Source organism: Muntiacus reevesi, chromosome 4 (assembly GCF_963930625.1).
Source record: "Muntiacus reevesi chromosome 4, mMunRee1.1, whole genome shotgun sequence".
Classification (NCBI taxonomy): Eukaryota; Metazoa; Chordata; class Mammalia; order Artiodactyla; family Cervidae; genus Muntiacus; species Muntiacus reevesi.
The window spans coordinates 57,640,994-57,667,730 of NC_089252.1; the positions used below are offsets into that span (position 1 = coordinate 57,640,994).

Genomic DNA, 26,737 nt, shown 5'->3' on the forward strand with positions numbered 1-26,737 from the left:
CATGCATTCTCCCTTTTTCTCTAAGTAAAACTTCTGATTTTATGGGAACATGTCAGTGCTTCAAACTTAAAACCTATATCTTTTTTCTCCTCTCCCACAGCTACCTGTCAGTGCCTTTTTGATTATGGCCAATGAGATGGACAGTCAAAAGACGATGTGCCTTTTGAAATAAATTTAACTATTTATTAAAGTCTTTTTGAAACAAATTTAACTTAGTAGAAGAGAAGGTCCTTTTCAATTCCTTGTATGGTTGACCTAAAACACTGAAATAATGGCTGGAACGCCAGCATCTCCTGTCGTAAGACAACTCAGAAGCTAAGGCCGTGCTCTGAGGACAGAAGAGACACTTAAGAGACCAGGTCTTAATGACACTGGGGAACCACCACGGCAATCTTGGACTACATCAATCCTGGGCTGCCTGCTTCTGGCATTATCGTTCATTGAGAGACAAACTTTAAAGCAATATTTTTACTCTACTACAGAGTTCCTTTGGAGCCCAAGTTATCATTATGCTGTTGGCCTGAGATACTCTTCTTATATGCAATCCAGGTCCAACCATTTCTTTGTTTCCTAGGGTTCTCCAGAGATTATCTCAAAACGCACAGGAAAGTCTTCCTCTAACTGTTCAGCTTAGATTGAACTTTTCTAAAGATATATTCTTAGTCCCTATATTTTTCCTTCATACCACTCTTTATTGTGGATGATTTCATATTTTTGTTGTTACCTGATTAATGTACATACCTCTATCATATCATACGAAATTATAGGGAACTTTTTTTTTTCTGGTCAATAGCAGTGTTGAAATAAGGTAAAAAAGGCATAGAATCAAGCCAGCCACTAACTATATCTGCCTATCCACAAGGAATCAAATCCATGATGTTGAACATTTTTAGCTATGTTTATGAAGTTAGAAGCCAAGGGCCTTGAATCAAATACTAACATAAGTTGATTATATTAAGAGTGATACTTAGCAAAAGCATTTGCTATTTTTGTAAAAAGATTTTTTTAACTTAAAGATTTTCACTTTCATTTTGAGTAAGAAAAGAAAATCTTAAGGGAAAAAATTCTAAGAAAAGAAACAGGGCTTATCAAAGAACATATTGAGCACTTAATTCCTGATAAATATGCAGACACCTACTGACTGTTTACAAACAATAAAAAATGACTGTGATACGGAGGACCCCACTATGTCAGTCCAGAGACACTACGGGGAAAAAGAAGAAGCACTGACGGTCAGTCACTGATGCCTCTTAGCAACAGACGCATTATGAGTTCCAATGAGATGAGAAAGAAGAGAATGATAGACAGTGTCAGCCAATACCCAGAGTTGAGATTCTCTCACAAGGTTTGAAAACATAAATTCTATTGGATTCCTGGTGAAACTGTGAGGATTGTCACTAACAAATAGTCCAAAAAAAAACCCCCTCTATTTCTTAGAGAGACTCAAATGTCTTATTATGATTAACTTATGAACTTGTTTTCTGCTTATCTAATTTTTCTTTACAAATATTTAAAATATCTACCTTATTTTATAATAAATGCCTTAGATTTGAACATTCAAAAGACTTTCACATACATCACTGCTTATAAGAGACTGGTTCTGTGGTCAAGAAAAGACCAGGAAGGTTATTCTGGGGTGATTCAGCAAACGAGGAATGAAATGTGGGGTTCCTGAATCCCATCAGGGCTCACTTCACTGTCAGAAGCATGGAACTGAAAAGGGTTTACTTTTTCAAATTATTTTTTAAAACCCTGTATGTTTATTGTAGAATGTGCAATTTCTTAGAATCTAGTCTTTTCAAAATAGTATGCTACAGTATGGAACTTTCAAATTCATCCAAGCAGAAAAACTAAGATGCATGTATTAACGAATCAGTTTCTAGCACATTAGGTACAGGTCCTAGACAACTAGCGCACATTAGACAAATACCTACATCTAGTGTGCTGCAGGTTAGCCACTCAATAGCACATACCTTCACATGATCAAAAACCCACGTGTCCAGTTTTGTTACATCATGGGCACCAAAATCCTCACTGGATGCATCGTAAGTGTGTCTAAAAATATGATTTCCAAGGTCATCTGAAGAGGAAATTTGGGGGAAAAAATTTTAATGACATGCCATGGACCATGGTGTATGCTTGGACATATGCTGTTGCTTTTGTTCTTATAGTAACATTTTCTAATTTTACAGATACAAGTGAGTTGTAATTTAAAATTCTAAGAAAAAAAATCACAACCCTAGTTAGTATACAATAGCACAGAAGTAAACAACAGAGTTCGTCTTCAAGTAAGGATGAAACTAATCAAAGAATTTGGGCATCTAGGGATGGTACAATCTAAAACAGATTAAATCACCTGTTTTACAAAATTCCCTAACCAAGAAGAAAATTCAAATATTTCAATTCTTTCGTTCATAAAATACATGCATTTCTCTCAATATACGAGAAAAATATTGATAATTGCCAAATAGTTTGAAAGGGACAACAAATATATTAATCTTATACACCTGTAAGATTTTATTAAGGATCTAATCAACTTAGTGAATTTCTGAGTTAGATAGCCTCTTAAAGTTCATAAGGAATAGATATAAAAAATAATGACAATCTCTTGTAATAATGACAAGCTAAGCTCTAATGATTCCAGTGGTCAGTTATGGATGTGAGAGTTGGACTGTGAAGAAAGCTGAGTGCCGAAAAACTGATGCTTTTGAACTGTGGTGTTGGCGAAGACTCTTAGAGTCCCTTGGACTGCAAGGAGATCTAACCAATCCATCCTAAAGGAAATCAGTGCTGGGTGTTCATTGGAAGGACTGATGCTGAAGCTGAAACTCCAATACTTTGACCACCTTATGGGAAGAGTTGACTCATTGGAAAAGACCCTGATGCTGGGACGGATTGGGGGCAGGAGGAGAAGGGGACGACAGAGGATGAGATGGCTGGATGGCATCACTGACTCAATGGACATGATTTTGAGTAAACTCCGGGAGTTTGTGATGGACAGGGAGGCCTGGCGTGCTGCAATTCATGGGGTTGCAAAGAGTCGGACACGACTGAGCTGAACAGAACTGAAGCTCTAATGATACTGGTTCCACTCCTCAACCATTCTACTCTTCAAATCCCAAGTAAAGATTTGAGTGAGACTGTAAGTTACTCTAAGAAATGGAACACTCCTATTGGATCGTCTCCAGTTAAGGCATTGATCCTGTCCTATAAACAGTAGTCAGAAGTAGGGAGGTGAATTTGGTAAACCATAGCAACTTTATCCTCACCACTACCAAAAAAAGCTTAACTCCTTGCTCCTTGGAAGAAAAGCTATGACGAACCTAGACAGCATATTAAAAAGCAGAGACATTACTTTTCCAGCTAAGGTCAATCTAGTCAAAGCTGTGTTTTTTCCAGGAGTCATGTGTGGATGTGAGAGTTGGACTATAAAGAAAGATGAGCACCGAAGAATTGATGCTTTGAACTGTGGTGTGGGAGAAGATTTTTCAGAGTCCCTTGGACAGCAAGGAGATCCAACCAGTCCATCCTAAAGGAAATCAGTCCTGAATATTCATTGGAAGGACTGATGCTGAAGCTGAAGCTCCAATACTTTGACCACCTGATGCAAAGAACTGACTCATTAGAAAAGACCCTGATGCTGGGAAAGACTGAAGGCGGGAGGAGAAGGGGATGACAGAGGATGACATGGTTGGATGGCATCACCGACTCAAGGGACATGAGTCTGAGTAAACTACGGAAGTAGGTGATGGACAGAGAGGCCGGGCGTGCTGCAGGCCATGGGGTCGCAAAGAGTCGGACACGCCTGAGCAACTGAACTGAACTAAGGGAGTATATAAATGGCAGGCAGTATGAGTTTTTGGACCTGCTCTACATAATAATGTTCTGTGACTATCATGCAGAAAATTCTGAGTATCTGTTTTGCTTTTGAGATATAGAATAATCTTTAATGATTCTGATTGTTATAATTTATAGTATAATTATACCCATGGATAAAGGTCCAAACCTTTTCATTAGGTGAAATGACTACAATGCTCCCACTAAAAAGCACTTAATAACATAAAATTCAAGTGGAATCCAGCTGATTCTAGAAAATGATGCAAATAAATTTTCTCATCAAGAGATGTTCTCCTACTTGCAGATTCACGCACAGAAACACAACAAATACAACAAATCTCAATGGTATGATCTTGAATACATGAAAATAAAAGTTATAAAATATAAATTTTAACATTTAAATCTTTATGTGATTATATACTAACTTTTTAATAATCAAAGTAAGTGAACATCATCATCATAATGAGATCATTGTAATAAGCGTTTTGGTCAATATTTCACATGAATTAACTTATTTAACACCCAAAACAAACTTATAAGATATAAATTATTATTATCACATTTTACAAAAAAGAAAACTGAAATTTAGACAAGTTATCTAACTTATCCAAGATTAAGAAGCTGTTAGATGTTAGAATCATATAACATTTCACTGAATCCAAGTTATTTAAACTGTATAATCCAACATTTTAAGTACAACTAAGATGAAAAAAAAATCAAACTCACACATTATAATATACACTCATTTTAGAGATGTTCAATATGTCAAAACATGTAACTCATACTCAGTAAAATGTAGTATATATTTTAAATTACCACATTGATTTATTGCCTACTTAGTATCTGGGGAAATATAATCAGTGACTCCTACCTTTGGCAAACATAGTCAGGATGTCTGGGCTTCCCCAGGACCATGTGTACCTGGTTTCATTAAGAAGAGAATCAAATTCTACAGGATTTTCCTTCCATCCTTCAGGTAATTGAGAAAAAAAACAAACAATGACAATAGTAATATTTAGATGGTAAGTATTGGAATGGCTCCTGAAGAAGTATTTTTCAAATAACAACAAAGAGGATTAACTGCAGAACAAATGCAAAACTAACAACAGATTTTGTTATCTGTATTATACTACAATTTCTTTTTTTTTTTAAGCTTACAACAGTTAATTGACTTCTTACTAAAATACAGAATCACTTTTGAACTTTTGAGAGTTAACATCTAGGAAAACCAGAGATCCACCCAATTATATTCTATCAACAGGACAGAATGATACAAGATTAAAGTTTTATTCTTGAGTCAGTCCCAGTGAGTGTTTAAGTGACTTAGGCAAGCTAAATGAATTGTCAAAAGGATCTCAAAACACACTTTACTTTGTGTCATGATTCAGTATTATAGAAGCAATATTTATGCAATCAATCTCCTCATGTGATAAAATCATCTAAAGAGACAGTACCTTTGGCGACTGCGCTGACATCTTCATAAAACCCTGCAATCATGGCCACGTGCCCAGGCCGAGACTCAGTTGGCACACGTGTGTGAGAGATGCCCCAGCTGCCTTCATTCATTATGACATTCCTGAAAGGCATCACAGACGAGGAGTCAGCACACACTATGACCACATGCTCTGGTAAGGTTTTAGAAAAACAAGATCACCACAGAAGAAATCCAATCAAAAGAAGGAGTCAAAATTTAAGAAGGAACCTTTCTGATCCCAGCTGGGCTCAGCCCAGTTCCTCCCACCAGACAGATTCCATGGCATAAGAAAGCCCAAGCAACTTTCTTAGACAAGGAACCACCCAACCACTGCACAGAATCACAAAATACAGGCTACAGTTCTAAGTCACGAAGTATTGAAACGCTGTGCTACATAAGAAATCACTGATACACAAAGTATTACTTTGTCATTGTTAAATTTTATTAGGTGTGATGATGGTGTTGTGATCATGTTGAAGTCCTTGTTCTTAGGAGATACACACTGTTTAGGGGTAAAGTGTTAAAAATACTTTGCTTTCAAATTATTCAGGAAAAAATAATTAAAGTTTAAGTGTGTAAATGTGTGTGTGTGTATTGAGACAGACAATGCAAATATGAAAAATGTTTAAAATGTTTATATCTAGATTAAGGATATACAGATGAATATTCATGATATAAGCCATTCAACATTTCTGTATTTAAAAGTTTTTCAAAATAAAAAATTAAGAGAGGAAACAGCTATACTCTTAATTAGGAGTTATCTTTATAAATTTGAGATTCAGTTCAGTTCAGTTGCTCAGTCGTGTCCGACTCTTTGCGACCCCATGAATCACAGCACACCAAGCCTCCCTGTCCATCACCAACTCCTGGAGTTTACTCAAACTCATGTCCATCGTGTCTGTGATGCCAACCAGCCATCTTATCCTCTGTCGTCCCCTTCTCCTCCTGCTCCCAATCCCTCCCAGCATCAGGGTCTTTTCAAATGAGTCAGCTCTTCGCATCAGGTGGACAAAGTACTGGAGTTTCAGCTTCAGTATCAGTCCTTCCAATGAACACAGGACTGATCTCCTTTAGGATGGACAGGTTGGATCTTCTTGCAGTCCAAGGGACTCTCAAAGTCTTCTCCAACACCACAGTTCAAAAGCATCAATTCTTCAGTGCTCAGCTTTCTTCACAGTCCAACCCTCACATCCATACATGACCACTGGAAAAACCATAGCCTTGACCAGACGGACCTTTGTTGGCAAAGTAATGTCTCCGCTTTTTAATATGCTATCTAGGTTGGTCATGACTTTCCTTCCAAGGAGTAAGTGTCTTTTAATTTCATGGCTGCAATCACCATCAGCCGGGATTTTGGAGCCCCAAAAAATAAAGTCTGACACTGTTTCCCCATCTATTTGCCATGAAGTGATGGAACCGGATGCCATGATCTTAGTTTTCTGAATGTTGAGCTTTAAGCCAACGTTTTCACTCTCCTCTTTCACTTTCATCAAGAGGCTCTTTAGTTCCTCTTCACTTTTTGCCATAAGGGTGGTGTCATCTGCATATCTGAGGTTATTGAGATTAAAACAAGTCAAAAGTTTCTTTTGCTAAAATGTATCACCATTCTTTAAGCTAAATTGATTTGCAAAATCTGGAGAAAAATGCAAAAGCAATAGTAATGCCATGGCAGGTGAAAGGCCAGCAGAGCAACAAGTTATAAAACATGAATTCATTTGTAACAGTTTTCAAGCTGAACTCTCAACTCTCAAAATGTTCTGGAGAGAAGTACCTAAAAGTGCTGATTTAGATACTTTTAACTGACTTATAACCAAACAGACTTTGGTAAAATACATACATAAAAAGTAAAAGGCTTGAAAAACCATTAAACCACATGTTAAGGGAGAAATATTTTTTAACTTCTTCAGTTCTATAATGGAAACTGAACTCAGGCAAAAACAGGGAGGTATAAAGCAATGTGGATACCTCTCTTGAGAAACATTTTGATCAGATCGTATTTTAAAAAAAAGGAAGAACACACCAGGGAGAAACAGGTGCTGTCAGAAACGCTCATCTTTGCCTGAATGACCAGTATATTTTAATGTCATTAACTTTGCAATGAACTACATTTCTCTCCTCTCTATGACAACTAAGAAATGCAACCAAATATATCACCCCAATTTTTAAACTAGTCATAGAAATTTATGTTACATATTCTTGTGTACTGAACCTAACCCTGACAACCTTATTTTCCTACTGGTATTTTCCTATCGCCCCGAGTTTCTTGTTTCTTTGTATCCTTTAATACATTCTGCATTTCTTTGATGCACCATAAATTTATTCCTGGAAATCTGACATAGAATTCAGGTTCGTTCATTCTTCTAGCAGTCAACAAATATTGATTAACTGCTTACTGTGTTTTAGGCACCAGAGATAATGTAGTGTATAAAACAAAGTCCCTGCCTTAGAGGAAGTTGTATATGTTAAGTAGTACTATAAAGAAAATCAAAATAGGGTAGAGGGATAGGAAGCAATGATGACAGGTAGGGACAGGGGAAAGACAGACAATTTCAGATATACTTCCTTTGAATTTGAGTTTTAATCTCTCCACCGTAGCATTAGGAAGGGCTTTTGAGGGGCTTGCTATCAATGAAAAAAAAAGAATAGTTGATTGCAAGAACCCCACAGGTCCAAAAAATTAAGTATTTCTTTTCAAAGCCACTTAACAAAATCCAAAATTATCATATTACATAGTGATATAAATTTGGAAGGCTTCATTTTATAGAAAACGTATTTTGAATAGAAATTTACATTTTTTAGCCAAATACCTTTGTAATTGGCAATTCACTGAAATTTATGCTTGTCATTACTTAAAAATTGAACAGTCTTACTTTACAAAACAGAAAAAAAGATAATATACTGAGTTGTAAGCCAGGATTCAGAAATCAGGACAAGTGAGGCCAAGCAGCTAAGGTCATGCATTTCGACTACCTGGTATCAGCTTCCACAATAACAGAAGTAACTGTAGAAGGAAACACACTTGCTAAATTCTATGACAAAGGCAGAGGCATACATGGCCTACTCTCTTTTTCATCATCACCCCTCTACCCAATGTGAGATAAACAGTATCAGTGTAACAATTTCCAGAGATGTCTTTGTACCAGCTGACATGCTTACCTAAGAAATGGTGCCCTAGAATTTCCATCTTCATCTAATTCAAAAAGTTTATCTGCTCGCAGGCCATCAGCGACAAACAGCACTAATCGTTTTGCTGGGGGAGGCAGGGGTGTGAACTGAGGAGTCATTCCATGAACCAAAGGAGAGGTAAAATAAATATCGAAGATGGAGGCGAAGAACACGAAGTGCACGAGCAAGCCCAAAGTAACATACAGCAGCATATCCAGAGGAACTAATCTCCAAGAGAAACTGGAAAGAGGGAGCAAAATTAAATCTGGGTAAACCTTAGTGCAAACAAATATGTTTTCAACTTATTTGATGACTATAGCTGCCTGCCTCATTTTTCAGTCTCAAAAAACTTCTTAGTTTGGTGGACACTTTTTATTTCCTCCGTCTTTCAATAAGCTTCATTGTTCTGCGGCTACTTGCCTTATCTACATGGGTAATTGTTTTCAAGTTGTGGCTAAGAGGGCTTCCCTAGTGGCTCAAACCATAAAGAATACGCTGGCAAAGCAGGAGATCTGGGTTCGGTCCCTGGGTTGGGAAGATCCCCTGGAGATGTGGAATGGCAACCCACTCTAGTATTCTGGCCTGGAGAATTCTATGGACAGAGGAGCCTGGCAGGCTCTAGTCCATGGGGTCATGAAGAGTTGCACACGACTGAGCGACTTAAAAAGAGAGGAGAGCGTTCTTAACATAAGATCTACCCTCTTCAATTTTTATGTGTAAAATACAGTATTTCAAACTATAGGCACTATTATACACCAGATCTCGACAACTTATTCACTTTGCATAAGCGAGATTTTACAGCCATTGAACAACCACTTTCATCACCCCCCCACCCCCACCCATCATGAGTTTGACTCTTCTGGATTATCTCAGACAAGGAGAAATGTGCACATTTGTCCTCCTGTGACTGACTTGTTTCACTGGGCATTATATCCTCAATGCCATAACCATTACATTGGCCCAAACTTGGTATTGTAATCTGTTTAATTTTGTACAGTCTGTTAACTTATTGTGGTTTTAATTTACATTTCCCTGGTGATCAATAATGTTGAGCTACTTTACATGCATGTAATGGACATTTTTTAATCCTCTTTTATCCCCTTTTCATTTTTTTAACTGTGTTTTTCAAAGAGCAGTACTTAAAAACTCTGAAAGTTCAAAGAATTAACTTTTCTTTTGGCAATTGTATTTTGTGTTCCACCTAGGTAATTTTTGTAGATGACAACACTTTCTTTAGTACAGACTTTTAATATTTTTATTTTAAAACAATTTCAAGTCCAGAGAAAAGCTGCAGTAATGGTACAAACATCCATACACCCCTTAGCCATGTATCTCTAACATTATCATTTTTCTCTGGTCCTTGCCTCCTCTCTTTAACTTATCCCTCTCGGGTGTGAGTGTGGGTGTGGGGCGGGGGAAGGCGGGTGTATACTTCAGTGTTTATTTTCTGACAATAATGATACTCCCTTATGTACCTACGGTTGTTACCAACTTCAATAAACTCAATGTCAGTATTTTACCTAATCTTCCATTTATACCCCAACTTTTTGAAGTGTCCCAGTAATGTTCTTCACAGCATTTTTATAGCTTTATTAAGGCATAACTGGCCTGTAATAAGCTGTGTATATATTTAAGTGCATAATAATCACAGGAGAGTGAACATACTCATAACCCTCAAAAGTTTCCTCATCCCCCTGTGGCTCATCCCTATATATTTCACTTTTTGATGTTATTGTAAATGGCATTTATTTCAGTTTCCCCTCGTTAGTTTTTAAATTACCACTGATTTTTATATATTCACCTTGCATTCTGCAACACTGAAAAACTGTTACAGTAGTTTTTATGTAGATGCCTTTTTATTTTCCAAGGAGAAAAACTTTGTCACCTGTGAATAAAAGGACTCGTTCCTTGCCAATCTATACACTGTTTATTTATGGCTCATGCTTGTACTGGCCAGGACATCTAGTGTAATGTTGATTAGCTGTGGAAACAAGAGAAATCCTGCCGTGTTTCCAGTCTCAGGGTGAAAGTTGTCAGGCTTTTTTTCAGACTCCTTTTGTTGTATTAAAGAAGTTCTCTTTTACTTTCAATATGCAGTTTTAAAGTTGTGAATGAAAAATGCCAGATTTTGTCAAGTGCTTCTGACAAAAGCAAAAGTGAGAGGGGCGGATCACATGAGATCCTGTCCAGTGAGAGGGCCACGGCCACCTGGCTTTTCTCTTTTGGTCTCTCCTGCTGTGGGGCTTCTCCCGGTGTGGGATCTCCCGGTGTGGGATCTCCTGGTGTGGGGCCTCCTGGTGTGGGGCCTCTCCCAGTGTGGGGCCTCTCCCGGTGTGGGGCCTCTCCCGGTGTGGGGCCTCTTCCAGTGTGGGGTCTCCTGGTGTGGGGCCTCCTGGTGTGGGGCCTCCCGGTGTGGGGCCTCCTGCTGTGGGGCCTCCTGCTGTGGGGCCTCCTGGTGTGGGGCCTCCTGGTGTGGGATCTCCTGGTGTGGGGCCTCCTGGTGTGGGGCCTCCCGGTGTGGGGCCGCTCCTGGTGTGGGGCCTCCTGGTGTGGGGTCTCCTGTGTCTCCTGGTGTGGGGCCGCTCCTGGTGTGGGATCTCCTGGTGTGGGGCCTCCTGGTGTGGGATCTCCTGGTGTGGGGCCTCCCGGTGTGGGGCCTCCTGCTGTGGGGCCTCCCGGTGTGGGGTCTCCCGGTGTGGGGCCTCCCGGTGTGGGATCTCCTGGTGTGGGGCCTCCCGGTGTGGGGCCTCCTGGTGTGGGGCCGCTCCTGGTGTGGGGCCTCCCGGTGTGGGGCCTCCTGGTGTGGGGCCTCCCGGTGTGGGGCCTCCTGGTGTGGGGCCGCTCCTGGTGTGGGGCCTCCTGGTGTGGGGCCGCTCCTGGTGTGGGGCCTCCTGGTGTGGGGCCTCCTGGTGTGGGGTCTCCTGTGTCTCCTGGTGTGGGGCCGCTCCTGGTGTGGGGCCTCCTGCTGTGGGGCCTCCTGGTGTGGGATCTCCTGGTGTGGGGCCTCCTGGTGTGGGGCCTCCCGGTGTGGGGCCTCCCGGTGTGGGGCCGCTCCTGGTGTGGGGCCTCCTGGTGTGGGGTCTCCCGGTGTGGGGCCTCCTGGTGTGGGGCCGCTCCTGGTGTGGGGCCTCCTGGCGTGGGGCCTCCTGGTGTGGGGTCTCCTGGTGTGGGGCCGCTCCTGGTGTGGGGACGCTCCTGGTGAGGGGCCTCCTGGTGTGGGGCCTCCTGGTGTGGGGTCTCCTGTGTCTCCTGGTGTGGGGTCGCTCCTGGTGTGGGGCCTCCTGGTGTGGGGCCTCCTGCTGTGGGGCCTCCTGGTGTGGGATCTCCTGGTGTGGGGCCTCCTGGTGTGGGATCTCCTGGTGTGGGGTCTCCTAATGTGGGGTCTCCTAATGTGGTGAACTACAATGATGGAGTTTCAAATGTTAAATCAAGCTAGGGTTCCCAGAACAAACTGAACTTAATCATTAAGTATTATCGCTCCTATATACTCTTGGATTTTATTTGCTAAAATATTTAGCATTTTAAATTAATATTTATTAGTGATATTAGACTATAATTTTTTTTGTAATGTCTTTCTCTGGTTTTGGTGTCAGACAATGCATTAGGAAGTGTTATTACCTTTTATTTTTTGGAATAGTTTGTGTAGAATTAGTACTATTTCTTCCTTTATTGTGTAACAGGATATCAATGGCTCAGAGTTTCCTTTGTTGGAAGGTTTTTAACTATAAATTCAACTTCTTCATATCCAGAGAGATACTAAGATTATTTACTACTTGCTGAGTAAGTTTTGGTACTTGTATCTTTTGTCCATTTGTCCATTTCATCCAAATTGTCAAAGTTATTATGACAAAACTGTCCATAATATACTGTGCACTTATTCTTTCTTCTATTCTCTAGCTCAGAACTCTTCTATCAGGTATCATATTTAGTTATGCAAAGTAACTCATTTTTCAACTCATTTTCATTCATTTCAGTAAGATCTTAAACTCTATTTACAACTAAAGTACATATGATATCTACCTAGATGTATAGAAGCTCCCATTGACTTAAATATTCCTCTCTACCATGGAAACCTGAGTACCCTCCTTATCATGTTCACTAACAAGGAAATAGCTTTACCATTTCTCACTTTATTTTGCATTTACAAATAACTCCCTGGACTTATGTTCTTTCTTTTCCCCACTGTTGTTACACAACTTTTCGGTAAAAAGTATCAAAGTGTGTTAAAGGATAATACAAATTTTCCACTACCCTAAAGCTTACTGAAGTAGTAAAGCAAACCTTTGAGAACTTCGACCCTGAAGCTGTAATGGCTAACACAGAAATCTAGCTCGCTCACATCGTGTCAGTGGGATCTCAGTCGGTCCCTCCCCAGCACTTTCGAGCATCACTTCCTCAGGGACTACTCAGTCCGAATCAGAAGCTCAAAGTTGACTTCAGTTTATAACTACACAGCTATGACTCTGACTATTTGTAGTAATGTCTGCCTCTGTAACTTCATGCCGATTGCAGGACAGCAAGACAGGCTTTCTCCAGTCCTGGCCCAGTCCTGGGCACTTAGTCAGGGCTACTAAATAACCCAGGATTATCCTTTCAATGGTACGTGTGATGCGCATTGTAGCCACTAGAGGCTGCCTTACTTCTCTATTTATTCCCCCAGAACAGACACAATAGTAGTGAAGATTCAAGACAAAAACAACCACAGTAACTTTCCTATTTGTCATTGACTCCACTGTTCTTGCCTGGAGAATCCCAGGGACGGCGAAGCCTGACGGGCTGCCATCTATGGGGTCACACAGAGTCGGACACGACCGAAGCGACTTAGCAGCAGCAGCGGCGGCATACATAAAATTTCAGTGATTCCAAAATATCATCCTTCACATGCTACTTACTTTATTATAGCTATGCACATATAATTAAGCACTATTATCATTTAATATTTCTTTTTTTAAAATCATTTTTTATTCAGATTTAGTGAAAAAGAAAACTTTTTCACGGATGAATCATTTGGAAATCACCTAAAAAAATGAATAACTACTAAAATGTTTAAAATACACATAACCATGAATCAATAAAAGTCATTTAACTTATACCTTTGGGATGTTTACCACACACTGAAAAACAATGTCAAAAATTAGAATAAAAATGTATAAAAAATTAGATATTTATAAAACTTTACATCAATGAAAAACTTGCACTGAAAATATTACTTGTGGTTATTTTAAGGTACTAAAACAAAAAAATAATTTTTTAATCAAGAAAACAATTGAAGTGCTTGGAAAAAAGCGGTCTTTTATATTTTTATCACTACCATGCAAGCATCAATGACTATCCAGATTATTCACTGAAACACGGACTGTAAAGACCTAGATTAACGCAAACCTTGGTAAGTAGAAGGAAGATTCCTCAACAATATTAACGGCAAATTATTATTAAATATAAATCAGCAATTGTTAATAATATCCTAGTATGCACTATTAATATTTCTTCAACATTTTTAATTGATAAGGAAATCTCTATGCACTGCGGAAGAGAAAGGTACTTACTCAGACAACCGGCCAGCTGATTTGTTAGGGGCTTGGAAGGTCACATTAACAAGTCCATGGTTACAGGATACGAGGTAGAACCAGGGAATCACAGATGTGCCATAGGAAGCTGCTGATCAGGGAAGAACTTCTATATCCAACTTCTTACAACTCTCTGAGGAAACATATTTTAAATCTATTTTCAACTTCCATTTTAGAAATCAGACCCTAAAGATATTCCCTTTGGGGCCTACTACCTTAATTGCTTTTTCTGGCTAATGCTACTAAATGACTGACATCAGGTTTGCTTCGCTTTACTTTTAAAAATCTGTCAAATATCCTCAAGATACACGAGCAGTACATTAATTGATAAATGATTGTAACATTTGCTGTGTACTAGGTACCAGGGACTGTGACAAGCACATTCCTAAGTCTGTGTACTTTAAGTATCTCCTTGATAGAGGAGGCTGAGAGGAGTCAAGTAACTTTTTAGAAGTCTCAAGGCAAATCATTGGCAGGACAGGGATATGAACTGTAGGCTCCTCAACCTAATAAGCACAGTCCTCGAGAGGAAGACCCTAAGTGTGGGGACCTTAAGTACAACAGATGTGTAAAATTCCCATTACACAGGTGGAAATACTGCATATAAATAACCCATTTCTAAACATGCCTTTTCCATGCCATTCCCTAATCCTTCCCATTTTTCCATTCCAGAAAGTGGTTCCATCTTCAATCTCTCTGGCAACTCAATTACAATAAAGATCAGCAATCCTTTTAGCTAAGGACTATGAAACAACACTGGTGTCTCTTTTGATACTATTTTCCTAAGATCTGGGATTTTTTTTCCATGCTTTTCTTCAATACATGGCATGCGCACACACACACACATAAATTCAGAATTAAACACTAGGAGCTAATGTTCTGTTTAAAAAAAAATGCTTCCAATTCTTAGTATTAAAAGCATCAAAAAAAACTTCTACCGAAAACAAAACAAATACCCCAAGTTCAGTTCAGTGGCTCAGTCGTGTCTGACTCTTTGCGGCCCCATGGACTGCATCATACTAGGCTTCCCTGTCAATCACCAACTCCCGGAGCTTGCTCAAACTCATGTCAATTGAGTTGGTGATGCCATCCAGCCATTTCATCCTATGTCGTCCCCTTCTCCTCCCGCCCCCAATCCCTCCCAGCATCAGGGTCTTCTCCAATGAGTCAGATCTTCGCATCAGGTGGCCAAAGGATTGGAGTTTCAGCTTCAGCATCAGTCCTACCAATGAATATTCAGGACTGATTTTCTTTAGGATGGACTGGCTGGATCTCCTTGCTCTGCAAGGGACTCTCTGAAGGACAGCATTTGACGTTTTGAAGCGTCCCCATTGTGCAAGCTGTGTATTAAATCACAAGTGCTTACTGCGCTCCTAGTAGTTTGTTACCGAAGTCGAGACTATCGGGATATTCGCAAATCCAAGCAGATCCCAACGTCCCCGCTGCACGTTCCACTGGCTCTGTCCCTGTGCCGCACCCAGCCCCGCGGGTCCCGCAGGCACGAGGCTGGGAGGGCGAGAAAGAGGAAGCAAGCCCCCTTCTGATCACCGGCCCTGCCCGGCACCGGCCACCCCCGCGGGGAAAACGTCAGCAGCGGGCAGCGCACAACGCAGGAGCGAAGGAAGAGGGGGCGGCGCACCCCGGCGAGCGCCAGTGTCGGACCGGCCCCTGTCCCCACTTCTCCCGGACTCTACCTGGGCTTGAGCAGGTCAGGCCTGACCTCGGGAACGAGGTCTCGTCAGCGCGAAGGCGGGGTCCGGCTGCGAGTCAGACTCCCCTCCGGCCCAGAAGAGAAGCTTCCTAAGCCACCGTCACAAACGCCCCCCAACCACGAAGCGACCCAGACACTTACCTGGCCAGAAGCTACTCTCGCGATAATTTCCGGGTCAGTCCTCCGTGACTCCAATCCCCGCCCCTACCCCCTACGACCAATTAAAAAGGAGTGGGTGGGGCTTTGACTTTGAGCAGGGGGCGGGGCCCTTCAGTCTGCTCACAAGCGTGGGGAGCAGGCGGGGCGGGGCGGGGCGGGAGAGGGGCGGGGCATGCGCCATTTCTCGCGAGACCGGGGACCAGGAAGACGCCCGCAGAGCCGGGCTGCTGGTGCAGCTGCGGCTGAGGCAGTGGGTGCTGCTACCGCGGCAAGCCTCCGGACAGTTCGCTTCCGAGACTGCGTCTGGTCTCCAGGTGAGGAGGCGGGACGTGACAAGGCCGGGTCTGCGGAAGCGAGCGGTGCTTGCCGAGGCTGAGCGGGGACTCAGGCCGCGGCCTGTCAGAGCCAGACAGGGAGGCGCCCACACTCCTGACAGTGTAAGATGGCGGCGATGGCGCCTGGAGGTGGAGGCGGCGGCGTGAACCCTTTCCTCAGCGATTCGGACGAGGACGAGGACGAGGTCTCGGCGACCGACGAGAGGCGGGCAGGACTTCGGCTGGGTGCCGGGGGCGGCCTAGATCCGGGCTCTGCGGACTCGCTGTCGCCCCAGGACCCCATGGCCTTGGGGAGCAGTGCCCGAGCCGGGCTCCCCGGGGAGGCGGCGGCCCTGGGGGGCCCCGGGGAGACCCCGGCCCGCCTGTCAATTGATGCAATCGCGGCCCAGCTACTGCGCGATCAGTACCTGCTGACCGCCTTGGAGCTGCACACCGAGCTGTTAGAGAGCGGGCGCGAGCTCCCTCGGCTGCGCGACTACTTCTCCAACCCTGGCAACTTCGAGAGGCAGAGCGGGACCCCGCCGGGGACGGGGGCGCCGGGGGTCCCCGGGGCGACCGGCCTTGGAGGCGCAGGAGGTCGGGAGCCGAGTACGACGTCGGGTGGGGGACAGCTCAGTAAGTGAACGACGGCGCTGTCCCTCCGGCTGGGCTTTTGGGTTGTGGTGGGTTATTGTGGGGAGGGGGTGCTTGTGGGCCGGTGCTGAGTACTGGGAGCATTTCAGCTAAAGGGTTGGGGCGAGGGTCGGGCGGTTATCTTTTGCCGTGAAGGACAAAGTATCTGACAGCAACTGTTCTCTCGCTGCCTGCCTCCAGCCCTTGGCTGGACTTGCACCAGCTCCTGGTTACACTATTGGTGTCGATATCTATTAAATATCCAGAGTTTCTAGTTCACTGGCTACTACATGACTCCAGAAGACTCCCTTGCAACCTTGGTTTATCGCTTTAATCGTTTTTCCATTCTCTCCTGTCTCCTGAACCGCCACTACCTGGAAACAGTGTTCCTTATGTTGTTCCCAGTAATTATTTGACTCCAAGTCAAGAGAGTAAAGAATAGGATATGTTGCTCTCTCTCCGAAGCCAGATCCACTTGAAGACCCGTTGTCTTTGGGTTGAGTTGATTACTCAAAAGTTGCATCTTCTACTGCATAAATTTGTTCAGTTTAAATAAACTCAGTTTCATTCACTTTCGGTTCCTTAATTTCAGTAGGTGTCCAGAATTATAGGAAGTCTAAGGAGCAAAGTAGGCAGGTTCTCGCTGCAGTGTTACCTCCTGGTTTCAGAACCTTGTAGGCTTTTTTCTCTTGGTAAGTTTAGGAATTAACTTTTCTGCCTCGTTGTAATCATTGTTAACCGTATAGAGTGGTCGTTTACCTCATTCATCATATATTTATAAGCATTTCTTATGTCTTTAAAACGTACTGCCAGCCCTGGAGAAGGGCATGGCAATCCACTCCAGTATCCTTGCTTAGAGAATTCCATGGACAGAGGGGCCTGACAGGCTACAGTTCATGGGGTGGCAAAAGAGTCGGACACTACTGCGACTTAGCACATGTCCTTAATTCAGAAGATTCTTACATTTTAAAATATAGACTCAGACATTTTCTCTGCTGGAACACTTATATAATTACATTAAATTATCCCAATCCGTAGCCCATTTAAAAAAAAAAAGGGGGGGGGGTACTGCTAAGGATGCATATTGGAGTCCCAGTACCTATCCTTCTTAAGAGGCATCTTAGATTTTCCCTTACTAACAGTATGAGGTTTTCAATGTGTTATGTGAGGTCAGCTGAAATTTGCTCACACATGTTAAAATACATGACTTAAAATTGTAGCTAAACTGATGGTTTTTTGTTAGTACTTTTAAGTGGTGCCAGAGACTGAGATCGCCTAACTTCAGTCCCTCAATTCAGTTCAATTCAGTGCTCAGTCATGTCTGACTCTTTGTGACCCCATGAATTACAGCACGCCAGGCCTCCCTGTCCATCACCAACTCCCGGAGCTTGCTCAAATTCATGTCCATTGAGTTGGTGCTGCCATCCAACCATCTCATCCTCTGTCGTCCTCTTCTCCCGCCTTCAATCTTTCCAGGCATCAGGGGCTTTTCCAATGAGTCAGTTCTTTGCATCAGGTGGCCAAAGTATTGGAGTTTCAGCTTCAACATCAGTCCTTCCAATGAATATTCAGGACTGATTTCCTTTAGGATGGACTGGTTGGATCTCCTTGCCGTCTAAGGGACTCTCAAGAATCTTTTCTAATACCACAGTTGCCTAACTTAGATATAACTTAGATGTAGTTAAACTTCAAAGAGGGCCTTTTTCCATCCAGATAAATCCAAAGCAGTCTTCTGTCTTGAATATGGAATTTTCTCAGCAGGGGTAAGTAACTTCCTTGCTCAGTATTGCAAGATTATCTTCCTTTTCCTGAAACTGGTTTTTCTGTTGCTGACCTTTAAGACTATAAAATGTAACAAAAGAGCAGTGTAACAAAACTGTTAGGCAGTTGGCTTTTGTTTGTTTGTTTTAAGATTTTTGAAGTGTCTAATAATGATTTTCACCTGATAAGCTCTTACTACTTCCTCAAGACCCAGCTTAACTGTCATCTTTGTAAATACTTCCCAAACTACCAAGACTTAGTTGTTTGATTCTTTCATTGTACTACTTTCAAACCTCAACCATAGCCTTTAACTCTTTTTATTTGATTTATTAACAGTATCATTTCTCTCCATTAGATAGTCAGCTTCTTGAGGGACATCTTTTTATTACTCACAGTCTGTATAGTCCCTGGCCTGTTGTTAAACAACTGAATTGTATCTGTTATGTTTTTCTACTGTATAGATGTAATGAAATAAGTTATTCCTTTATAACTTTATTTTATTTAATTTAAAAGAATTTATTAATCTTTTCATCCTACCTTATTATGGTGTGGTATCACTGTTAATAGTGAAAATTTCTCTTAAATACTTTTTTGTACAGAAACAGTTATATTTATAATTTATGCTCTAAATATAGCTGTGCTTTAAAGTAAAAGTTGACTTCTAAATGCCTTTGCATTATACATTTTTATAGTTTCTTGAAATAACTTCAGTCCTGTGATCATAAATCAGAGTTTAGCTATAATCAAATATTCATGTGTAGTTGTGCTCTTCCATAGTTTATTTGGACCTGTTTTGGGTATAACTCAAAAGTACATTATTACATAATATAATATATTTTCAAGTGAATACAAAACAGATGAGCAGTAGGGGAAAAAAATTACAGCTATCCATAATCCAACCAATAGTACTTGCCTTTTCTCTTTTTTCTGTGCATATATGTTTAAAAGCAAAAATTGGATTAAACTTTTTGTAGCTTTTTATTATTTGATAGGCTGTAATTTTTACTATCAACTTTGAGGTAAAATTGCATACAATAAAATGTGCCAATTTGAAGTGTACAGTGTGGTGAATTTTGGAAACAAATTACTACTACAAATAAAATATAGAACATTTTTATTGTCCCCAGAATACCTTCATTTTCATTTGCATTCAGTATCCCAAGACCATCACTGACCACAGTAGACAACAGTTTTCCAACCTGGGCCTAGGCACTATTGGAATTTTGGGCCTGATAATTCTTTGTTGTGTTAATGTCCTGACATTCTAGAAAGGTTAACAGCATTGCTGGCCTCTGTGTCCACTACATAACAAAAGCAACCACCCAGCCCCCATTCCCCAAGTTGTGACAATCAAGAAATGTCACCAGCACCGTCTGAGGAAGGGGAGGGCAGAGTTCCCCAGTGAGAGCCACTTCCTTAGATAAGTTTTGCCTGTTTTAAAATTTCATATAAATGCAGTTTGGAGCATATAGTCTTTTCTGTATAGCTTCCTTTCCTCAGTATAATGTTTTTGAAATTCATCCAAATAATATTTTTATGTGTAATAGTAGTTCATTCCTTTTTGGGTTTTTCCCTTCATCTGACATTTATTTTTTTCCCCATTTTTGGCCTATATGAATAAAGCTGCCATGAACATGCTTGTATAAGTTTTGCAGAGACATATGTTTTCATTTCTTTTGTATAATACCTAGGAATAGAATTGCTGGTTCATATAGTTAGTATACATTTAAATTTGTAAGAAGCTGTCAAACCGGTTTTCCAAAGTGGTTGTATCATTTAAAATTTCCATCACCAGTGTATGAGAGTTTCAATTTCTATACATCCCCCAAACCCTTGGTATTTTCAGGCTTTTTATTTAACTCATTCTAGTGAGAGTATGGTGGTATTTCATTGTGGTTTTATTTTTTATTTCTTGAGGACTAGTAATGCTGAGCTCCTTTGAGCTTTTGGCCATTGGGGGGTGTGTCTACTGCTATTACATATCTTTTGTGCAATGTCTGTTAATAGCTTTTTATTGAGTTGTTCTTTTACATATTCTGAACCCAAGTCCTCCATCAGATATGTGTTTTCCAAGTTTTTTCTCCCAGCATGATTTGCCTTTTCATTTTTTAACAATGTGTCTTATGAGCAAAAGATTTTCATTTCATCAAGTCCAGTTAATTGTGTTTTTTCCTTAATTATTCATGGTCTTTGTTTCCTAAATAAATATTTGTGCATTCTAAAGTTGAAAAATTTTTTCTTGTGTATTTTCTTCTGGAAGTTTTATAGTTTCTGTTGCTAAATTTAGGCCTATGATGGCATCATAAAAAGAAGAAATATTTCTGAAATATTCCTCCTGTAATTATGCAGACACTTATAGCATGAGCTTTAGTATAATTTAAATCCAAATGCATTGTATGTCAAAATATCAATATATTTAAATGTCTTAATACAGTCAGAAAATAGATAAATGCTAAAATAAGTCTGTAAATCTGTGATTAGTACCATGTTTTGAAGATTTTGACTAATACTCGGATCATACAAATTATATTCTAGAAACTCTGAGGGTGAATCTTTCTTTAGGACCAGACTACTGCCGGTTATAAAAGTCCTCTGTATTCAGTTCTACCATGTTAATTGTAGCTAGTTGGGTTATGACTTTATAATACTCAATGAGTAGTTTTTTGTTTACTATAAGCAGTATAAAGATTGATAGTGTAGATTATCTAAAAGACTAAATTATTTTTGTTTTTATGTATTTTTGATTAATGTATGTCTGGTCTGAAAATTCATAAAACTTCAGAGTAATAAATGTATAGTCAACAGTAGTTTTCTTTATTTAAAGATGTCTAAAAGGCTTCCCTGGTGGCTCAGATGGTAAAGAATCCACCTGCAATGCAGGGACCTGGGTTCGATCCCTGGGTTAGGAAGATCCTGGAGGAGGGAATGGCAACCCACTCCAGTATTTTTGCCTGGAGAATCTCCATGGACAGAGGAGCCTGGCAGGCTACAGTTCATGGGGTCACAGAGAGACAGGACTGAGCGACTAAGCACACACAAAAGCAGTTTAACTTTGTAAGATTTACTGAATTGTTTGTGCCAAAGTCTGTTGACCTAGATAATAGTACAGTGGTAATTATAAAATACTTTAAGAAGTCTTCATACTATCTTCTTTTTCTTGACTAAAAGATTAAGTCAAATTTATAAAACATATCAAAGAACTATTGCTTTTTAAGTTTGATGTTTTCAGTGGAAGAATTTAAAATGAGCTCTCATGGAGTCTCAGTGTTTGATAAATTGTAGCATCCTTGTGACATCCTTGTGATGTTCCTACTAGGTCCACTTGATAAACTAATTTGATCTTTTGCATGGAACATTACTTGCTTGAATATACACACACATTAATTATCTATTTTCCCCTGTATTTTTGCCAGTTGAGCCAGTTTGGTGTCCAGTTAGATTGCAAGGTAAAAGTTGAGCTAATGCCTTTAGCACAACTTAGTTACAAATTACAGTATTTTATCTAGAGTAATGCTGTTCTACTCTGAGTCTTCAAGGTCTAATCAAAATCCTAAAATTCCTTAGAATGAGTCAACTCTGTAGAGACAGTAAGTGGTCAAATAACTTATGCCTTTCAGTGATGAATTTCTTTTATTCTGTATTTATCATGCTTCCAGATGTTCATAAGGCAGCTTATCAGGAGGCATTTATGATTGACTTTAGTAATTTAACTTATGAGCCTACAGACTTCTTGAGTCATCTTTCTCCTTTTAAAATATTCTTTCATTGCCCTACCTGTCTTTTCTCAGAACTCTGAAAGAGTGCTTACCTCACTGTGCTGTGATTGCCATCTTCCAAAAGTTCCCATCTCTTCCACTTAACAAAGTAGTTCCTCCCCATTAGGTTGGAATTGTGTTTAGCGCTTCCTTTGGCTTCTAATAAAATATCAAGAGAATATTTCTAAAATGTATTGAATTCAGTGCTTTTAGCTGAGTGAGACTTGCTACTGTTGTCTGGACCATACTCGATTCCGTTCAGTCGCTCAGCCGTGTCCGACTCTTTGCGACCGCATGACCCGCAGCACTCCAGGCCTCCCTATCCATCACCAACGCCTGGAGCTTGCTCAGCAAACTCATGTCCATTGAGTCAGTGATGCCATCTTACCATCACATCCTCTGTCGGCCCCTTCTCCTCCCGCCTTCAATCTTTCCCAACATCAGGGTCTTTTCAAATGAGTCAGCTCTTCGCATGAGGTGGCCAAAGTATTGGAGTTTCAGCTTCAACATCAGTCCTTCCAATGAACACCCAGGACTGATCTTTAGAATGGACAGGTTGGATCTCCTTGCAGTCCAAGAGACTCTCAAAAGTCTTCCCCAACACCACAGTTCAAAAGCATCAATTCTTCAGCGCTCAGCTTTCTTTATAGTCCAACTCTCATATCCATACGTGACCACTGGAAAAACCATAGCCTTGACTAGATAGACCTTTGTTGGCCAAGTAATGTCTCTGCTTTTTAATATGCTATCTAGGTTGGCCATAACTGTCCTTCCAAAGAGTAAGCGTCTTTTAATTTCATGGCTGCAATCAGATTTTGGAGCCCAAAAAATAAAGTCTGACACTGATTCCACTGTTTCCCCATCTATTTGCCATGAAGTGATGGGACCAGATGCCATGATCTTAGTTTTCTGAATGTTGACCTATAAGCCAATGTTTTCACTCTCCTCTTTCACTTTCATCAAGAGGCTCTTTAGTTCTTCACTTTTTGCCATAAGGGTGGTGTCATCTGCATATCTGAGGTTATTGATATAGATTCCGAAATTTCTCTCTTTTATGGCTGTCATTTTTTCCCCATGCCTTTCAGCACCTTCAAACTTTTTAATTCTTGTGGAAATTCAGTCAGATATTTTCATTGCCTAGAACAGTGACTTCCATCTAGTTGATATTCAATATTTTACATTGATCAGTAAATTTATTAAATTATGTGATCAGTTAAGTATCATAGGAATCCAAAGGAGGTTTACTGCATATCCTTGAGCATATTATGTTCTTAATGGAGAGGCAAGACTAACACCTGAAAGTCTATAGAATAGTTTTCCGTGGTACAGGTAATAGTGTAAGCATTCAGATATAGAAAAATCATTGTTGATTGTGATAATTGTTGAAAAAGTAAAATTTTAATGTGATGCTCAAGTATGAGTGAAATTTTAATATGAACAGTAACTTTCTTATTTGGCCATATTTAGACTCTTCAACCTGAGTGAGGAAGAGGAAAGGGAAGTGAGGGTAAAGAGAAGATAATATTTATTTTATATTTTGCCTTGTTTAAAACATCATCTGGGAACATGCTTGCCATTATCTGGCTCACAATTAATAAAGTGATTCCATTTGGGTAGTTATAAAAATGCAATGTGACACTCCAAGCCATCATGGTACATAGTTTAAAAGAAAACAAGATAGGGGTATTAATCAGCGAACAGGCCTTTTTGTGTTAAAAACTAAATTTACACTTTCTGCTTTAGAGATGATCTTCAGACTGTATGCTTTTTTGTTTCTTTGCTTGTTTTTTAAGCACCTTTGTTGGAAAAAACCATTCAGGATTGGCGCAGTTTTCATTTTGTTTAGTCTATTTAGGTCAAAAACTAAATTTTGTTTTTTTGTTTTTTTTTTGTATGGTGGCTTTTAACTGTGCCTGCTACCTTAACTCCCATGGTTTTAGGATGATTAACTGAAAAAGAGCACTTACCTTGGTCTAAAAGTACAGTCTGCTTATATCTAAATTGTAAATATCGATTGAGAAGGGCTTTAAATATTAATAGCCTGTTTTTTTTCCTTCAGGTAGTTGTTTTTATTGGCTTCTATGTATATGTACTGTAACTAACTAAACACACACAACACACACGTGTACTATAAGAGTTGATGATAAAATGTGGTTTCTAAATTATTTATACTAAAAATATACTTGTTGATAACTTAAATTGTGTTCTGCTGTTTGGCCATATTTTGAACATGATGCCTCTTTTGTTGACTTTTGGGGGATTTGCATTACTTTAGGATTGATCTGCTTCAACTCCCTTATCATGTGAATGTTTGTGGCAATGTTACCATTAACCTTTTTTTGAGATGTAATCATCATGACATTTTACTAGTTTTAGGTGTCCAGCAGGATGATTTGATACATGTCTGTATTTTGAAATGATCACCACAGTAAGTTTGGTTAGCACCCATCATCACAGTTACAGTTTGTTTGTTTTTCCTTTGATGAGAACTTCTGTGATGTACTCTCTGAGCAGCTTTGAAATACACAAAACAATTTTGTTAACTATGGCCACCATGCTGTACACTTCATCCCCAAGACTTGTTGGAAGTTTGTACCTTCGATTAACTTTTAAAAGTGGTTCTGGCCCCATTTCACTGGAGCATGGGAAACTGATAACTCTCTAATTCCATATGTGCATATAGTTTCTACAACCTAAAGAAATCTGCACAGAACAGTCTGAACAAGTTGGATGTAAATTGTCTAATTTACTTTAAAAATAGATTCTTCGGATTTCTGAGAACTGAATTCTTGATATAATTGAATACAGCAATGGTATTTACTAAGATTCAGCAAAAGGTAGCTATAACAGAATCAAGAAGAATGTCCTAGTGATGATGTATTTGTATTATAGCAAGCTATGTGACAGATCTCACATTGGCGTGAAATAAATAGAGAAATAAATAGAGAAATATGAGCTTGGTAGAAGAGTAACTGTGGAAAGTTGTGTGGCTGATAAAACAATAGTAGGTCTGTGCCAGTGTGTACCACCTATCTTTTTGAAAGGGAATTGAACTTCGCCTATTTTTTGAAGACCACTGAACTTGCAGTACTGATGTCTGATCTTCAGTTCTACTCTGCCACCTATAGCTCTGTTACCTTGGGTTAATTGCTTAGACTTTCAGAGCTTTCTTATTCTGTGTAAAGCACAGTAATAATTTCTGTCCAATGCTGGTTACAGAGCTTTAATGACGTTCACATGAACGTATATATGTGAGAAGACTACAAAAACTCATTTCATAGTAACTTCTTTGTTTTGTAAGAAAATATATATGAAACAGGGGAGACTAGATCATATTTGCTGATGATAAACAACTGAGAAAGATAGGTGATATCTGACAGTACTGATTTATAGCGTTAAGCAGGAGTAATAGATATCTGTTGGATCATAGGAAAATCAAGAGAATTCCTGAAAAACATCTACTTCTGCTTTATTGACCATGCCAAAGCGTTTGAATGTGTGGATCACAACAAACTGTGGAAAATTCTAAAAGAGATGGGAATACTGGACCACCTTACCTGCCTCCTGAGAAATCTGTATGCAGATCAGGAAGCAACAGTTAGAACTGGACATGCAACAACAGACTGGTACCAAATTGGGAAAGGAGTATGTCAAGGCTATATATTGTCATCTTGCTTATTTAACTTCTGTGCCGAGTACATCATGCAAAATGCCGGGGTGGATGAAGCACACGCTGAAATCAAGATTGCCAGGAGAAATATCAGCAACCTCAGATATGCAGATGACACCACCCTTATGGCAGAAAGCAAAGAGGAACTAAAGAGCCTCTTGATGAAAGTGAAAGAGGAGAATGAAAAAGCTGGCTTAAAGCTCAACATTCAGAAAACAAAGCTCATGTCATGTGGTCCCATCACTTCATGGCAAATAGACGGGGAAACAGTGGAAACAATGCGAGACTTTATTTTCTTGGGCTTCAAAATCACCGCAGATGGTGACACTCCAGCCATGAAATTAAAAGACGCTTGCTCCTTGGAAGGAAAGTTATGACCAACGTAGACAGCATATTAAAAAGTAGAGACATTACTTTGCCCACAAAGGTCCATCTAGTCAAAGCTATGGTTTTTCCAGTGGTCATGTATGGATGTGAGAGTTGGACTGTAAAGAAAGCTGAGCACCAAAGAATTGATGCTTTTGAACTGTGGTGATGGAGAATTTTCTTGAGGGTCCCTTGGACAGTAAGATCAAACCATTCAGTCGTAAAGGAAATCAGTCCTGTATATTCTTTGGAAGGACTGATGCTGAAGCTGAAGCTCCAGTACTTTGGCCACCTGATGCAAAGAACTGATGCTGGGAAAGGTTGA

At 40.3% G+C, this 26,737-nt stretch overlaps 2 protein-coding genes across 13 annotated transcripts in view; one reads left to right on the forward strand and one right to left on the reverse strand.

Annotated features, from left to right (window-relative positions):
• The window catches only part of PIGN (phosphatidylinositol glycan anchor biosynthesis class N), a 97,864-nt gene extending 81,909 nt beyond the window's left edge, over window positions 1-15,955 (reverse strand). For 5 of the 9 annotated variants that reach the window (XM_065932850.1, XM_065932848.1, XM_065932851.1 and 2 more), the window contains exons 1-6: window positions 15,738-15,885; window positions 14,023-14,176; window positions 8,468-8,716; window positions 5,292-5,413; window positions 4,709-4,807; window positions 1,974-2,080 (exon numbers count right to left, since the gene is read on the reverse strand). In XM_065932850.1, the coding sequence (XP_065788922.1) occupies window positions 1,974-2,080; window positions 4,709-4,807; window positions 5,292-5,413; window positions 8,468-8,688 (549 nt within the window). In that variant the 5' untranslated portion in view covers window positions 8,689-8,716; window positions 14,023-14,176; window positions 15,738-15,885. The other 4 variants (XM_065932855.1, XM_065932856.1, XM_065932849.1 and 1 more) reach the window with 3 other exon arrangements.
• Window positions 15,956-16,116: 161 nt separating this feature from the next.
• RELCH (RAB11 binding and LisH domain, coiled-coil and HEAT repeat containing) overlaps window positions 16,117-26,737 on the forward strand; it is a 112,551-nt gene continuing 101,930 nt past the window's right edge. For all 4 annotated transcript variants that reach the window (XR_010662937.1, XM_065932857.1, XM_065932859.1 and 1 more), the window contains exon 1: window positions 16,117-16,863. Coding sequence is in view for 3 of the 4 variants with exons in the window: in XM_065932857.1 (XP_065788929.1) it covers window positions 16,356-16,863 (508 nt within the window). In the remaining variant the exon portion in view is untranslated. The remainder of the gene's footprint in view (window positions 16,864-26,737) is intronic.